The 16,815-nt window shown below is 48.6% G+C and overlaps 1 protein-coding gene across 3 annotated transcripts in view; it reads left to right on the top strand.

Moving 5' to 3' along the window:
• klar (klarsicht) overlaps positions 1 to 16,815 on the top strand; it is a 387,661-nt gene that overhangs the window by 208,117 nt on the left and 162,729 nt on the right. For all 3 annotated transcript variants that reach the window (XR_013315018.1, XM_077666163.1, XM_077666161.1), the window contains one exon: positions 8,974 to 9,101. Coding sequence is in view for 2 of the 3 variants with exons in the window: in XM_077666163.1 (XP_077522289.1) it covers positions 8,974 to 9,101 (128 nt within the window). In the remaining variant the exon portion in view is untranslated. The remainder of the gene's footprint in view (positions 1 to 8,973; positions 9,102 to 16,815) is intronic.

The raw sequence follows: 16,815 nt of genomic DNA, 5'->3' as shown, positions 1-16,815 counted from the left end.
TGTCTCGGACGTTTTTTTTTCTCTCAGTTTAAGGTACCTAGGTGTGCCGTGACCTGCAAAAGAAAGGTCCATTAGAAAGTGTAGCAGAGAATGTGAAGCTTATGGATGCCGAATCCCAAACCGTGTTAATGTGGTGGAAATGATCAGGCATGTTATAATGGCCTGTTGTGCTTTGCATTCAATACCTTTCAAAAGTTTACGGTATTGCACTGCCTCAAACAAGCATGTATACCATTCCAGATTGGATCGGTGCGCAGTAAGACTTGATTAGAGCGTATCGTGCGGCACCATGGAAAAACAATGGACTCAGTGGCAGCATGTCTTAAGCATAAACACCTTAAAAATATCCACTTGCATGATACAGGTATTCCAGGAAAGAAGACACACACAGAAGATTTTATTCACTGAAGACCACAAAAGTCCCATATTTTCATTTCCCACTGAGATGGTCTCACAATAACCACCGTATAAATGCGTGTGAGGGCTGCACATTTTTTTTCCAGATTTGAGGGCCAATTTTCGGGGTGTGGCCCAAACACGTGATGTGCGAAAAAAAAATTTTAAAAGTAAAAACACACCAATCAAGTAACAAGCGGCATTTATTCCACGTTACTCATTGCTCGCGGAGTTTTCTAGTGTACACTCATCTTACAAGAAGTCGCGCAGCATTTTCTGCTTTCAACGCATAGCCGTTGTTCCGTGCTTCCATCACTTAGCAGAGCAACTCTGTTTCCAGTTCGGGAACTTGCCCAGCTTGCCTCGGAAAACACACTTTTTGCAGCTTGTGTTCCTCAATGCATCCTTTTAGTTGCACCATCGTAGGACGCACTTCTCGGCCATGTCGAATTTCCTGCCCAGCGCATGCTTGCTGTGTTCGACAGCAAACTCCCAGCCGTGTAGCTATTAAGGTGCTTGCCCATCATGCTAAAACTGCAACGCTTGGCGGCAGCGTGCGAAAGCCACAACCAAGCTGAACTAACATGCGACCACAACTCCCATACCTTATGCAGCCAAAAAGGGCTGGAGCTGGTGATACTGATGCTGATATAGATCGCAGGAGCTTGCAATGAAGGAAAAAGTTGTTGTTGATGATGATGATGATTATGAGCCACGACCTCAGGCGCCATCCGTGGGTGGCACCTGGAAGCTCCTGTGCACATCCCTCGCCTCCACAGTCAAGCGCACCGTTGCTTGGAGCTGGAGCTGGTCGTGGAGGCCACGGCAGGTGCATTTTGAAGGCTATTCCAGCATAGGTCATGGAAAGCGTGGATGCGTCCCTTACATGGATATTGTTTGTTTTTAAATGTTTCCATTGAGAAAACGGGGTGCGGCCCATACACGGGTGCGGCCCTTACAAAAGTTTATATGGTACCAATGCAGCTTCAAAGGGACCTAAACCAAATCAGAACTACTTCTCCATTAGGCCCTGTTTTCCTGTTTTGTGAGAACCAGCCGCAACACACCTTGTGAGCAAGTAGTTTCTTCAGCTTTAGTGTCTGGACCACCATCAGCTTCCTTGTTGGTGTCGTCATTGTCTGTACAGCATGATGCTTTACCAGTGATAGAGGTGGCTGCCTCACTGTCTGACCATGCTGGAGATTTCTCAGCTTTGCCATAAAGGTGACAGTTTCTAGCGCCTTTCTGCTGCAGTGCAGTGATTTTGTTGATTTTGATGGAGTTAACTGAGGGCAGAGCGAACTGTGCATATCTTGAGCTCTTTTCACTCTTGCCTGGTCCATCTGCTGCCTTCAATATTAGAGCATATGAGGGATACAATGCTCCTCATGAGCATATGAGGGATGCTTGTCCTCGACATGCTGTATATTCTGTTGTTAGTGGAAGGTTTCTTCTTGCAGATTTCTTCTTACCAAGCTTGCTATTCTGTGTAATGTCGAACTTATCGTTGATTGAGCTCCTCCGAGCTTTGCCGTGATGCAAGAAGCACTGGGGAGTGCTCTCTCTTTTGAAGCACTGGTAGCAAGATGGAGCCGGATTTCAGCCGCTCGCCCGGCTACGCCGCTTTGGCAGCTGCGCCGCTTGGAACAAATCAAAAGTTACCTGTGGCTTGTCTAAGTCAGGGGCAAAGCCAGTTTGCATGACAACGATAAGTGATAGCCACAGCACGACTGAGAATGGTTTGGCGCTCGCTTCTGTAAGTGGCAGCGTGGACAGCACAGTGGCAGGGGTGGGCCCGCATCCCAGTGAGAAGAGGGGAGGGTAAATTCTGCAAAGCTGCACTCTTTCAGAGCATGTCAGCAGCTGCAAGTGTGCTCATTGCATATCCTTCATATCAGTATCGACATATCGCCATAATCTACGTGTTTCTATATCAGTGAAATTTTTTTTTTTTTGCAATGTGCGGTGTAGTTCATGGACGTTTTAGAAGCCTCAAGTGCAATGATAGGTTTGCCTTTACTGACACAATCGTGGTAAGCCACCACACGACTAGCCAAGCACACAAATATATCTGGTGTAATGTAATCTGAGTGGAGGTTTATATGACTGTTTCTAAAGTGAAACTGCTACTCTATCAAGTACACCTAAACCAAGTTTTACTCCTTTCATGTCTGGTGAAACTGACTCATCTGATCAACTGCACTTGTAAGACGGAGAACACCTTTAAGAGGGTATGCAGCTTTCAGGAAAATTAAAAAATTTTTAAGTATCTCGATGAAATATCTAGAAATAATTTTATGACTACTATCACAAAATTTCACTGTTAATAATTGGTTTTTCGGCAAAAGGGAATGGCATAGTATCTGTCTCATATACCGTTGGATACCAAAACCTGGTAAGGGAAGGGATAAAGGAGGGAGTGAAATAAGAAAGGAAGGCGGAGGTGCCGTAGTGGAGGGCTATGGAATAATTTCGACCACCTGGGGATCTTTAACGTGCACTGACATTGCACAGCACACTGGCGCCTTAGCCTTTTGCCTCCATTAAAACGCAGCCACCGCGGTCGGGTTCGAACCCCCGATCAGTAGCCGGGCACCCTAACCACTGAGCCACCACGGCTCACTATTGTATCTTCACTGTTGTATTTTCAAAAAATGTTTTTCTAATGTATATTTTTTCTCTGAATTTTGTGAAAAGGCCGCAGAGCTTAGAAAATGTGGCAGAGCGCTGGTTCAACATTCATTGCGTTCCTACTGGCATCCTACCTGTCGCAACATTCTGAGCACTTTTTTTTCGCAAAGCACAAATTTTAGTTTTGAATTTGAGATGTGTAGGGTAAGAAGAACATTTCACGCAATAAATTAAAAATTTGCAAATTTGAAGACCAAAGAAAGTCTTGACCTGCGCTATGGTCGTAGGAGTGCAACAGAACAAACAGGGTCAAAATAGACAAAATACTCATGTAGAAAGCTTCTCCGCAATGTATCTAGGCAGAAAACCGTAGTAGAAAAAAAATGCACTTTGTTCAAGCATTTCCCTGCAATGCACACCTGCTGTGGCTCACGAAACAATTTTTTTTAGAGTACTTCCCTGTCAATTTGAACAACGAAACTTTAGAACTGCATAAAAAAGTGAGGTATAAAAGTGGATATACAATTATCAGAAATCAGTAGTCAATTTTTTTGGCCAGTTTTTTCGAATTTCAATGCTACAGTCCCTCCTTAAAGGGACTCCCAAGGGCAAGTCTCTCCACTTTTTGTTTGGAGTAGAAGTCGATGCTATTTCTCTTTCTGGGTATGTTGACATTTGCTCAGCATCAACCAGTGCATTTATTACTGAGAAAATTTTATTAAAAGTTTGTCTGCTGCTTGATTCAAGCTCGGGGCTGTCTACACTGAAAAAGACTGCATGATTACCGTTTCTAAGTGTATGACATTGTAGCGTAGCCTCCGAGATCCTAGCCCAAAAAATTATGTTGGCGCACGCAGTGTAGTTTTTGTCATATCGGCCGGAGATAGTAGTCACATACCGATTAATGACATCCTAGTCGAAATCAAGAGGAAGAAAGGGGCTTGGGCAGGGCATGTACTGTGAAGGCAAGATAACCGCTGGTCCTTAAGGGTAACGGAGTGGATTCCAAGAGAAGGCAAGTGTAGCAGGGGGCGGCAGAAGGTTAGGTGGGCGGATGAGATTAAGAAGTTTGCGGTGATGCCATGGCCACAGCTGGCAAAGGACAGGCTTCATTGGAGAGACATGGGAGAGGCCTTTGCCCTGCAGTGGGTGTAGTCAGGCTGCAGATGATGTTGACGACGATAATGATCATGATGATATGCATAAGTGATGATGCTGGCTAAAAATTGACCTCGAAAAAAACACTTTACCACAACAGGAATATATAGACACGAGACAGGAAACTGACACGTTTGCATGTTTCCGAAAGGACGTTCACAAACGTGTAATGCATGACTGTATCATGGCTGCAAACTGAATGTTAGGTTATTACCTTGTTCCGCAGTGGTGAAGTGGTTGAGCATCCGCCTCGCATTCGGGACGTGCGGGGTTTGATCCCCAGTGCCGCCGGGTACCCACCGGTGATACAATGGGTACAAGCTTTCCCCCCGGTCTGCTTCTCGGCATAATTAGGCTGAAATGCTTGGGAAATCGGTCTTTGACCCCACCTTGGGAAGTCGAAAATACCTTGTGCCATGGCGCTCGTTGGCCATTGATGCCCTTGCGCCGTAAAAATCCATAATCATAATCATCAGGTTATTGCCTTCACGTCACTTTGAAAATCCCTTCTGGGCAGTATATGAACGCCGTGTTTGACTGCGCTTGTAAGTGTGGCGGCGAATTTCCTCAACAAGCCTCCACTTAACACCTGGCGTTATGTCCCCGTGTTTTGCCCCTTTTCGCCGCTTGGTGTCCTCCGCCGCAAATGAACAACCCACAGCGGTGGCTCAGTGGTTACAGGGCGCTCGGCTATAATGAGCCGGAGTTCCTGGGCTCGAACCCGGACGCGGCGGCCACGCTTCGATGGAGGCGACGCTCAAAAGGCGCCCGTGCGATGTCAGTGCATGTTAAAGAATCCCAGGAGGTCGGAAGTATTCCGGAACCCTCATTATACGGCAGCTCGTTCTCTCATTCTTCTATAACTCGTACCTTCCTTCCGTCTCTAACGCCGTGGTTGAAGTGTCCACCTTGAAGTGCGACAGTTACTGCGACATTTCCTTTCTTTAAAACTAGAGTGGTCTATATATAACTAACCAACTAGCCGAAAGGCAATTAGAAAGCCGCGTGTATATACCTTGTGCCCACAACGGGCCGTGGTGGCTCAGTGGTCATGGTGCTCTGCTGCTGACCCAAAAGACGCGGGTTCAATCCTGGCCACGGCAGCCGCGCTGGCCGCGCTTCGATGAAGGCGACGCGCAAAAGGCGCCCGTGCGATGTCAGTGCACGTTAAAGAACCTTAGATGGTCGAAATTTCTGGAGCCCTTGAACACGGCGTCTCTGATAGCCCGAGTCGCTTCGGGACGTTAAACCCCCATAAAAAAAAAACCACATCAACCTGCTTAAAATCAGTTGCTGGGCGAGTTGGTACTTCATGCTTACATTCACAGCGCATTTATTTTTCTGGGCATTTATTTTTCTGCTGACCATGTGTGTTGGGCTTATGCACCGCGAGGAAACAAACCTGTCCTTCCTTTTGGTTCAGCCCACTCAAAACTAGTCAAACGGGCAATTGTAAAATCTTGCTTTTGCAGTGCTCTCACGAAATCATGCGAGCATCGACTGGATTATGCGTTTTCTAGCCAGGTGACCCGGTTGAGCGGCTCTGGCTACCCGTGTTCACTCTTGTTATCGGTTGCCGAGAACGTGCTCAAAGAAAGCAGGGAAGTAGTGCCGGACACCGTTGGGACTGACACAAATTGGAAGAAAAATGTGGCGGTACTACCGTACATGCACACCATCCCCCACCAGCTCAAAAAAATAGGGAAAAGAGCAGGTGAGCATGTGGTGTTTTCCGCACCAGAGAAGCTGTCGAAACTGTGCAAGAGGGTAAATTCCACCATTACTGGCAGCGATTCCTGCACTGTTAGGCACAGGCAACCTTTTGTAGAGTGCGCAAAAAACGTAGTGTACTCTATACCTTTGCCCTGCGGCCGAGCCTACGTTGGCCAAACTGGCAGATGTCAAAAACGAGAGGCTCATGGAACACAGCAATAGTGTCATCAGGGCATCCCGTCATCTAGGCACACACTGCCGTGATTGCCAACAGTGTAAGGAACGTGGTCCTTTTTTGGGAAAAACAACAGTTCTTCATAAGTATGTCAGCAAAACTGCCAGGGAGATAGCAGAGGCTGGTGAGATTGCAGAAAAAGGAGATTATTGTGTCAGCACCCCTTCGGTGTTGTTAGGTGATTAAGAACGTAGGGTCTTGGGAATTTCCAACTAGGGTATCATGGTTTTTGTTCTTGTTTGCGTCCTGACTTTTAGGTTTTAGCTTTATGTTGTTTTCCTTGTACCTGTGATGATGTGTTTCCTTTGCGGGTTGGCGCTGCTACCAGTCTCACATGACTTTCCTTTTCGTTGCTGCGCATGCCCGCTGTATGCGATATGTAGTCGCTGCGTGCAACAATAAACGTTGTTGAAGTCGGCGCTTTGTGGTGTCTCCCCTCAAGTCCGTGTTTGTCTTTGCGCTGTGAATGTAACCACATCAGCCTAGTGGCGTCACCTTGTTTTGAGAACTGACACTATTTTTTGTCAACAAATCGATGCTCCTCTTGGGCCTATGACCTGCAGGATCATCACTCAAAATAAAAAAATAAAGCAGATTTATCGCTCATGGATTTTGCTTTAGGTTAGATGAGACAAAACGAAAATCTGGTGCCCCATTTATGACCTGTGAATGTACTGAAAAGCCCAGTAACAACAATAAATTCACTAAGAAGTGAGGGGTCTTGCTTCAAAGCGTGACACCATGTTGGAAACAATACTTCAGTACGTGCATGAGTAGTGCACGCTAAACTCTGGTATTAGACGTCAGCCTATGTTGAAGCTCGATTTAAAATGGCATTTTGTGCACGCCCAGTTAAAAATGTGTGGTCCATGTGCCCATTTTATACTAGCACTAATTCCGTAGCATCAGAATGTCGCCAGTGCAATCATTGCGGCTTCTGGTAATGGTGCAAGGAACTGCTGGGATGGATTGTAGCAGGTGCCTATAGGGTCATTGCTGAAAAGCATCAGCTGCTGTGCAGCGATGCAATTGCAATTAAGAGCAGCAGTTGGAGGTCCCACAAATGGGTCGTGCACCTCACAAATACTTTGGCACTGCATGTAGGTCGACTCCCCGAATTTCCGATGGCTATTTTTGCAGAAAGTCAACACAGCTTCAGTGAGTTTGACAATGCTGCAACCCTCTGGCTCTCAATGTGCATCCTCATTCTGACCATCTGCTCACGTGCCATTTCACCGTTTCTCTGCACACCATGTCCCCGCACCCCTGAACTTGACGGCTTATTGCCAGATAGTGCTGATGTGCTTGCGTCACCGACACAGTGGCCCATATCACTGTCACCATGATGAATGCCAATTGCAAGGAATGTGGTTCAGATTGAAAAAAAAAAATGGGGTTCAGATTGTTTTTCTGTCTAAAATTTCTCATTTTAGAGGGGGTTCCCCTAAATCTTCCCCTGACAGGATCAGATTAGTGCACCTGTCAGATTTACTTTGCCTACATGTGCTTTTATGGTTCTAGTTGCATTGAGACATCTATTGTATAGTTTGACTAAGTCTCGCAATCTTGTTATTACTGCTGCAATGAAACTCGAGTGCATATACTCAGCCATCATTCAGTGAACTGTACATACACACTGCAGTTTATAAATGCATTGATCAACTCTCTGTATACATAACGAAGGCCACAGCATCCGCTCAAGGGGGCTCGTGAGCCACACCTCATGCGATGAACGACGAACAACTATAGCAACAAATACTGCTTCAATTCAAGCAGCCTAAAAAGAAGAAATCAAAGCGATCTTGCAGATGTAACAAAAAAACACCGTTAACCTGCAGTTGGATACAGAAGGGGTGATGGGATAAGCGCCCATAAGTCAAGGCAAACAAATGCACCTGCGGCAGGGATGACCAAAATGATAGGCTGCCCAAAAGAGTAGCCGAGGGAAGGGAAACTTCGCTATGGTGAAGCAACAAAGTGTACTCGCTGAGGAAATGTAAATATGACACGCTTGCACGTACACTTAAGCTAAGTTTCTTTCCTTCACAAAGGGACACACACTGGGGGAATGCTTGAAGTAAGCCTCTAAAGCCACTTGCTCGAGGCTTATATAGGTGTGGGTTGAGTCACGCGCATGGTCTATGCACTGCCGTCTAGGGGCCTCCCGACATGCACAGTAAGGTCACCGTTGGCCGAGCGCAGCCGGGTTCACTCGCCCTTACCAGGACACTACCGATCGCATGGGTGCATAGTGCGCATTCGTATGCACCGAGACAGAGGGGCCAAGTGACCCACAATACTCAGGTATGGATACAATGGCATTGACGCAGAGTACACACGTGGCCCCGCTTTGTCCACAACCTTCACAGGAAGTGATTGAAATCCAAAAAAAAAGGACGGCAGACAAAGAAGAAACAAACAGTATCGCTGCAATAATTTTCTCTGAAGTTTGTACCAACACACCCAGTTTACCATATAACTCTTTATGTAGAGAAAATTCTTCCATTTGAAATTTCTTCATATGTGGTATAATAGCTGTTGGTTTGGTTTATGGGGGTTCAATTTCCCAAAGCGACTCAGGCTGTAATAGCTGTTCAATATGAGGTTGTGAACATCGGTGCAACCATGAGGTGTATATTTTTCACAGAGTGACCATCTCCCTTTGCCTTCTTAAAATTTATGTTCGTGACATTTTATTCCCTGTGCGTGTGTCATTATAGGCTTACTTTCTGACACTTGGGTCTGACTTTCCTCACATTTCTTGTAGTCTGCCTCTGACGGCCCTTTGCCTCATGCCTTTGTACTGGTGTGTTGTATCTTTGCATGTTCGCCGGAAGCAGAAGTTGCTCAGGAGATGCGCTGCTTGAGACGTTGCCTCAAGGAGCTGGAGGCACGATTGCCCACCCAGATGGCCATGTCCTCATCGTGGACACAGGCCGAGATCCAGGAGAAGCTGCACGCCCAGCAGGTCAGCCTGGCTCGACCGCTTTTCCTTGCTCCTCTTCCTTTTCAGAATATTGCCAGGGGATTCCAGCTTCCTTTCGCCTGCTGGAGTGTGTTTGTGGTCCTGCATCATAAGCGTGCGGGGATGATCATTCATAAGTGAATAACTACATTGAACAGGCTTGGTTCTACACTTTGTGAAAATAAATGCCTCAGAGCATTGAGGAGCAACCTTCAAGCTCAATTTAAGGTGCCATACCACAACGCCACTTGCACAGCTTGAAGTCACTGACATTTACATGTGAGGTAACCACTACGGTCGGCTTGCGTTAAGCAGGCACGCAGCTTTCTGGCACGAGTCTCAAGCTGTGCATTGCAGACTCCTTACACCTAGTGCGAGCCTAAAATGTATTGCAGACATTGTATTGCTTCTACTTTTTAACACAGAATGGAATGTTGACAGAAGTTCAACAGCCAAAGCAGATTTTTTCAGGCTGCGTTCCAGAGAATAGGCGTAGTTACAGTTGTAGGTTTACATTTTTTTTTTCAAACTATGAGAAACGATTGCATAGCACAATTACATAGCACTAATGCGGCTGCTTGTCCGACTAAAGCACTGTGCTAATTGATTACTCAACACAGGGCCCTGGCCCTCTGTTACGCATGATTAGCCATAAATTGCCTGAAGGCCACACTGCTCTCATGTAGATAACTATAAAATGGCTATGTGCACTTGTCAGTATTAAGCTGTTTGGAAGATATGCAGCTGATAAAAAGTTGCTACTAAACGATACACTCATAAAACGGAAATATTCCTCAGGTCAACAACACATCACCAGTTAGATTGAAACACACTCATTAGTCATATTACCTTTATTTCTATATTTCCTTCCTTTCATAACATATATCCAAACTGCATGGAAGGCACCTCTCAGGCTGGACCGTTTTATTTATTAACGTGATAGGGTTAAGGCTACTGTTCTGCTGAAAATCCGGCCTCGTCGTTGTGAGCAAAAAATCGGCCGGGGTAGGGTGACCACCCAGGTGGCATTTAAATTAGTTATTGATCACGAAAGGTTGCTCGGGAAGCGCAGCCTGGGTCGCACAATCCCCACCAGTGGCAGTACCTGCCGTCGAAGGGCAGCAGCGCATCGCTTAATGCTGCACGACAGCGCCAGCAGTGGCACGAGGACTGCCAGAGACCTATGTGCAGTCATGTGCAAGGCGTTATTGCCTTGTTTGCATGCCATCATCGCGCCATGCAGCGGGTCCAGACTGAACATGCCCGTCGCGGTTGCGTTATTGCCTGGTGGGAATGGCGACCGAGCGGTAGCGGATTTCAACGACACGCACAAGTCACTCGGCACTGTAAAGCGTGCTTTTCCACAAAATGAGGCATGCTGCGGGGAAGCCGCTCGTTTTCTTTCAGGAGTGCAGCAAGCGTTTTCCTCTTTCAGGTGTGCTCCATTAGCATTGTTGCTCTACATTCTCACAGGGTCGCGTCATCTTGGAAACGTAACAATATGTTCTCATATTGCCCGCTGCAGTTCATTCCGGTGCGCTTTGTAGATGGCGCCACCATCCGCAACGGTCTACGCATTGTGTGGCCTCCGAGAGCTGTGGTTACAGTTTTAATTTCGGAGGCTGTGTGGCTGAACGGATGTATTCCTCGCGTGTCCGCCAGGTGGCGCGTCCTGTCTCGCCGCTTCGTGTAACGCTACTCGCACCTTCGTGAACGACGCCGTTTCCTAAGCAGACCAACGCGAACGTAGTACGTAAATGAAACGAGGAAATGTTCGAAGGCGAGCAGATTTCCGAGCTTACGCCCGAAAATTTCGTTTTCCCAGAAGTTCCTTCCTTTAGACGTCGCGCGCGAAGCAGTCGTTTTTGCGACGGTTGCCTAACGACGAGATTTTGATTAATTGCGCGGACCAGTGCGGAAAGGATGTGGAGATTGAAGGGGACTGAGGAAAGGGGGAGTGGAGGGGGGTGCGCAGGTGGAGCGCGGCTCCCGGCGTGCGCGTCGCTCTTGCTGCTTTTGTCGCCGCCGTTGTTTCTGTTTGCGGAGCGGTCCGGCGGCCTGTCGCTAGTGCGCGTGTCCGCCGTCTATTAGACAGAAAGGGCTGCTTTCCGGTCGCCGCTTTCTTTTATTTTTTTGTTGCTTGTTCTGTTGTTTAGTATCGCTTCCCACCGAACATGTAGCGAAGAGAAAGGAAGGGCTGCAGCTGGGACTGCGTGCGGAAGTGCGAGAGAGTGGAGAGGAAGGGTTACGTAGGTAGCTATACGGAGCCGGGGTGTTGACAGGAAATCCCGACGCGAACCGGCTTTTGACGTATAGGCTGTCCGGCCAGTGGTCAGCCGACCGTTGTAGCGAGCGCGCTCTGTCGCGGACGCGTCGCTTCGCGGTGCCGTTGGCTTTGTTCTCTGACACGACGTCGCGGTGTGACGGACAAGTTCCATATCTGTGTTTTTCGTTAAGTGCGGACTTTTGTGGATAGACTGACGCGAGCTCCACTCTAGTTTTGGAACCGTTAGCGTAGTAACCGTCGAGCTGGACGGGGCTCCTTTTTCGGCACATCTTTTTTGGTGACTTCATCGGAAAGGTGAGTTGGAAATTTGTTCTTCGAGTAAACGTGTCGCGAAGCGGCGTGGTCCGTTAGGTTGCCTCTTTCTTTTTTTAATTCGCTATTTTGTACAGATGTGTGGCGTGAAGCGGGGTCGTATAAAGCGTGTTGCGTTTCATTTATTACGCTTGAGAGGCGTTCGTGTTACTTCTTGTGGGACGTGCGTCACGCGAAACCGCCGCTCGTCGGGCATTTGCGGAAACCGAACGTCTGTACGACAGCATGGAATCGTCACGGAAGTAAAATATGTCACCGATACCACGGTGAAGCTTCACAGCTGTCGCTGTCATCTTCGTATGGCTTTCAGCGAATGCGCGGTTGTTTCCTCGATTAAGCTTTATTTTGTGCGTCTGGGTCTATTAGGAAACGCGCGTGAACCCATTATACGCGCACCTAGCAGATCGCCTGGTGTACAGCTGGTTGCTGCATTTTTTTTTAATTTTACACGTAGCCTCTTTTTTTTTGTTTGTCTGTGAGCGTGCGGTGTTCAGTTTCCTGTCATGCTAGGCAACGCGTTAATACTGCAGCCGTGCGCCACAGCCACGTCGCTTTTTGGAGCTCGTGCGCGACAGAAAGCGCAACTTGCGACCACAGGAAATGCGATGGGGAGTTCCCCGTTCAAGAAAAAGAAAGCACAATGAGGGACGGCGTCTTCAGGTTCCTATACGACACGTTTGAGTGACAGAAAGCGAGCAACGGCTGTCGGAGCGCAGTACGCTTTATATAAAGGCTTTTAGCATAGTGGATACGTACCAGCGTAGCTGTATGCAAGTTTACAGGACGTGGCTGCGCATGCGCTGTGGCAGGAGCGCGGCCACTGAGCGAGCCTACGCAACCGGCGTCCGGTAAACCGGTACACGTCTACGCTGGGACGACTACGCTATGCTAAAACTCTCTAATATATGCTTCTCACGCCGCGCAACGAGAGCCTGCATGACACCAGTAACTTTGTAGTTGACGTCGTGTCTCTTTCTTTTCTCACTCTGTCTCTTTCATTGTTTCTGTCTTTGGTCTTCTTTCTTGCTACGTTCGCTCCTTTGCGACTTTCGTTTATTCTTTGTCGTTGGTCCCTATCTGTTTCGTTCTAGGCCGCCGCGGTGGCTGTGTGATTATGACGCTCGGCTGCCAGCTGGCCCGAAAGACGCGGGTTCGATCCCGGCCGCGGCGGTCGAATTTCGATGGAGGCGTAATTCTAGTGACCCGCGTACTGCGCGATGCCAGTGCACGTTAAAGAAGCCCAGGTGGTCGAAATTTCCGGAGCCCTCGACTACGGCGTCCCTCATAGCCTGAGTCGCTTTGGGGTGCTAAGCACCCATCACAAACCATAAACTATGTGTTTCGTTCTGTTTCTTTTTCATTCAATGATTAATGAGCACTGGCTCGGATTCGAGACCTATACCCTCCCTGGAAAATGTTCTACACCTACTTGCCGTTGCTGCGTTTTTTTTTTTCGTGAACTCGTTAACCACGAGGTGTCGGCGTTGCCGAGTTCGAAAGAATTTTGCTGACGCATACCCAGTCAATGTCATTGATGCTTTTATAAACTTTTTTTTTCTTCTCCTCAACAACGCGCGGGTGCGTACTGCCATAGCGAATTTAAGAAATATAACGGCACTAAGGCACGCTTCCGCAGAACGAGAGAAGAGTTACGAGACGCCCGCAAATGTGCCTCGTAAATCTTCTCTCGTCCTGTGGATGCATGTGTTGGCGCTCTTATATTCCTTATACCCCTGTCACACGGCCAGTTTCAATGCCGATCGAGTCGAGGGTCCTCGAGATTCTCAATCACCATCAAACTCGAAGGAGTTGTGTCGCTGCTACACGGCAAATCTCAATGGCCATTGAAATGGTTCTCGTGTCTTACGCCAAGCTTGTGTGGCGCCACAATCGCTACTTTGGATTTTGCAAAAATAACAAAAAATATTTGATAAATGTATACTAAATGCTTAAAGACACGCATACGCGCATGTCGTTTAAAACCCTTTTAATTGCCGTACGCGACGGACAGATGCAGACTCTGCTGTAGCCACTCTAAGACAAGACGAGCCAAAACCAAGCCAGTCCAACTGCGTCGGAGCGCTGCTTCGTCAGGCTTAAGACCTCGGAAATCGCCTTGATATCCGAAAAACAAGAGCTATTTGTCTCTTTCAACTTTATGCCAGGGTAAGAATGGGCAAATCGAAAGCGAATACAACAGCTTAGAACACGATATTGCTTTGAGGGATTAGCGACGAAGCTGTTATCGCTGCGAAGCGGGCGGGCAGGGCGCCGCCATGTTGTCAACGCAAAGATCGCAACGCCAAATTAATGCGCTTAATGCGTTTAAAACCAGTCTGATACAATTTTAAAATTATTGTACAGACTGCTTGCATTGAAGTCTAGGCGAATAATGTTTGTTCATGCTTTTGTACCGTGAATGTGTCGTGTACAAAAGTGCGCTTGGCGCCGCTCGAGGCAACGCTAGCAACCTTGGGCATCGCTCGAAGGCCCTCGAAATCTCGATGGAGTTCCGCGCTGCTCCGTTGACTCGATATGCTATTGACTCGATCGCCATTGAAACTGCCTGTGTGGCAGCGCTCGATCGCCTTTGAGTCGATAGACTATCGGTTCGAGGGCCCTCGAAATACCCGTGTGACAGGGGTATTAGATTCAGAATGCACCAACTCGCCCAGAAAGAATTTTCAATGAGCTGCCATAGCGTTCGCGGAGATGGTCTGGGCTGTCGCGCTTGTCGGCGGGAAACAATTTCCTTCATCTTTTCGATCGTCGTGCCGACGCGAGAGAAAGGTGGCCCTGCATGGAGAAAAATCGCAGCAACGGGATAGCTCAACGATTCGCGCTGCTTTCTCTTCCCAGATTGTCAGGGTGAAATACAGGATTTTCTGGTATCCGAGGCGGCAAGAAACAAAGCAGTGTAACGCGAAAATGACGCGCATTCGGAACACTCGCTTCTTCTGCAATCGCTGAATTTCTCTCCGGGTGTGCCGTTGCCATGGTTAGCACACGGCTTGGCAGGCTCGAATGCGTCTGAACCTAGTGCTGTAGCGAATCGCATTGGTTCCTTCAAGTTCATTTTTTTCGCTGTCCACAGTCGGTACCGCCTCTCTTGAATTAGAGAAAAACTAGCGCCAAACCATGCAAACCACAGGACAAGAACGAAGACGAGACACAAGCGCTAACTCTTGTGCTTGTGTCTCGTCTTCGTTCTTGTCTTGTGGTTTGCATGGTTTGGCGCTAGTTTTTTCTCTAATTCAAGTATGCACCAACTAGCCCAGAAAGAGGTGTTAATAGCGTCTCTCTGCGGACGTTGTGCAGCGAAAGTCCTGGGTCGCATCGTGCCCATTGCTCGATCTCGCTTGAAGTGAGGTCGTTGCAACCCGCGTGCTTCTCTCTCTCTCTCTCTCTCTCTCTCTCTCTCTCTCTCTCTCTCTCTCTCTCTCTCTCTCTCTCTCTCTCTCTCTCTCTCTCACTCCACTTCCACATCATATGTTGTCGTGTCTGCGTTATTGACGTCTCCCGTATTGATCAGGTGCTTCCGATGAAAAATAGATTGCTCGGACGAGTCGCCGGTCCGCCGCCGATCACGGCAGGTCGCACGCTATTATCCGCGGGGGACGCGTTTTTATTTGGGTTCCGGTGTGCCGCAGATTCGCGCGTACAACGGTATGCGTCGTCTCGCCCCGACGAAGTATCCGCGTAAGCCTGTATATACGGAGCGATTTCACACTGCTTGCGAGTGCATAGGGCCGCCTCGGTGTTGCCTCCGAAGCCGAATCGCACCTGTAGGTAACGATGCGCAAAACTTACCCGAATTCAGCTCATTTTGCATCTCGCTCAGGACAGGGAGGAAGAGACAGGGGGTGAAGAAATGGGAAGAGGATGGTGAAAAGACCTGCCTCAATTCTCTGAACCGTTAGTAATGATCCTCGCTACCCATTTCATGAAGGTTACAGTGAACTTGTTCCTTGTTCTAAGAACTTGCTACTCTTTCTTTTAGGTCTAAACATTGTAGAACCGAATGTTTATGCTAGCAGACGTGTCTGTATCGCGTCACAAACAGGAAACGAGCGTACAGGTTTCTTTCGTTTTTTTTTTATTTTTGAGGAATGGTCTGTGGAATAGCTGGCTGCCTTTGCGTCCCGAGTCGTGGAAACAAACCATTGAGCGACGGTTAACACCGCGTGACTAATGTTCCTTTCTCCCTCTCTCTCTCGCCCCCTTTGAAAGGGTTAATGAGAGGAAAGATGTGGGAGGGAGGGGAGGTGTGGCGTGGCGGTGCCAGTCGTGGCGTGCGCGGTTGCCTGCCCAAGCATGGGGGGGAGGTGGCGACCAGGTGGAGGCGGCCTGTGCGCAGCGCGGTCGTTGACCCGTTCAGCGCTGCTGCCGCCCGGGGTGACTGACTGGTCCGCCCGCGCAGGTCCATCTCGTCGTCCGGTCGAGGCGCGTCGTTTCGTTCGCCCGCCGTGGCGTGGCCAGTCCTGAAAGACAGAGGTGCGGCGACGCCATTTCTCTGGCTCGTCCCGCTTCTCTCCCGAGCTGGTTCTTCGCGTATTTATTGGCTGTCTCGGCATCGTCGGGGAAACTAGACGATGACCCTCGCCCCGAAGAAACCAAAGAGCGTTGCGATTCCGGTTTGACGCTCTTTTACTCCGCACCGTGGATGTGCGGCGTGGGAGTTCGTCTAACGTACGGCTGTCGTTCGAAGGGCGTCCCGGAGCGTCTCGAAGCGTTTAATTAAGCGACTTGAGAACGCGACGCCGAAGCGCAGCCTTGAAGCAGGACGCAAGGGCAGGAACACATGTGAGATCTTGGGTGTTGTGTATACGCTGAAGAAAGCGGGCTTTCTGACGTTTTGGTTTGAAGATGTCGGAAAGCGCGAAGAGCCGCCTTTTCGGTTAATCTCAGCCCTGCTTATTTGTTTTTCTATTCCGCGTCTCGGCTATGAAATTCACCGGCTGTTGCACTATGGGAGAGAGCGTATACACCTTCATGAGTCCGAGCTGCACCCGTTGTCAAGAGGTGTGCACCAGTGGAGGGCACTGGGACGATTTCCTGCACCGGTGCACAACAGAGTGCACCGACACTGCCCTAGCCGGCAATCGAATCCGTGGCCTC

This window comes from Amblyomma americanum, chromosome 5, assembly GCF_052857255.1.
Source record: "Amblyomma americanum isolate KBUSLIRL-KWMA chromosome 5, ASM5285725v1, whole genome shotgun sequence".
NCBI lineage: Eukaryota > Metazoa > Arthropoda > Arachnida > Ixodida > Ixodidae > Amblyomma > Amblyomma americanum.
Note: the sequence above shows the minus strand (reverse complement) of the source record. Positions and strands in the feature narration are given on the sequence as shown.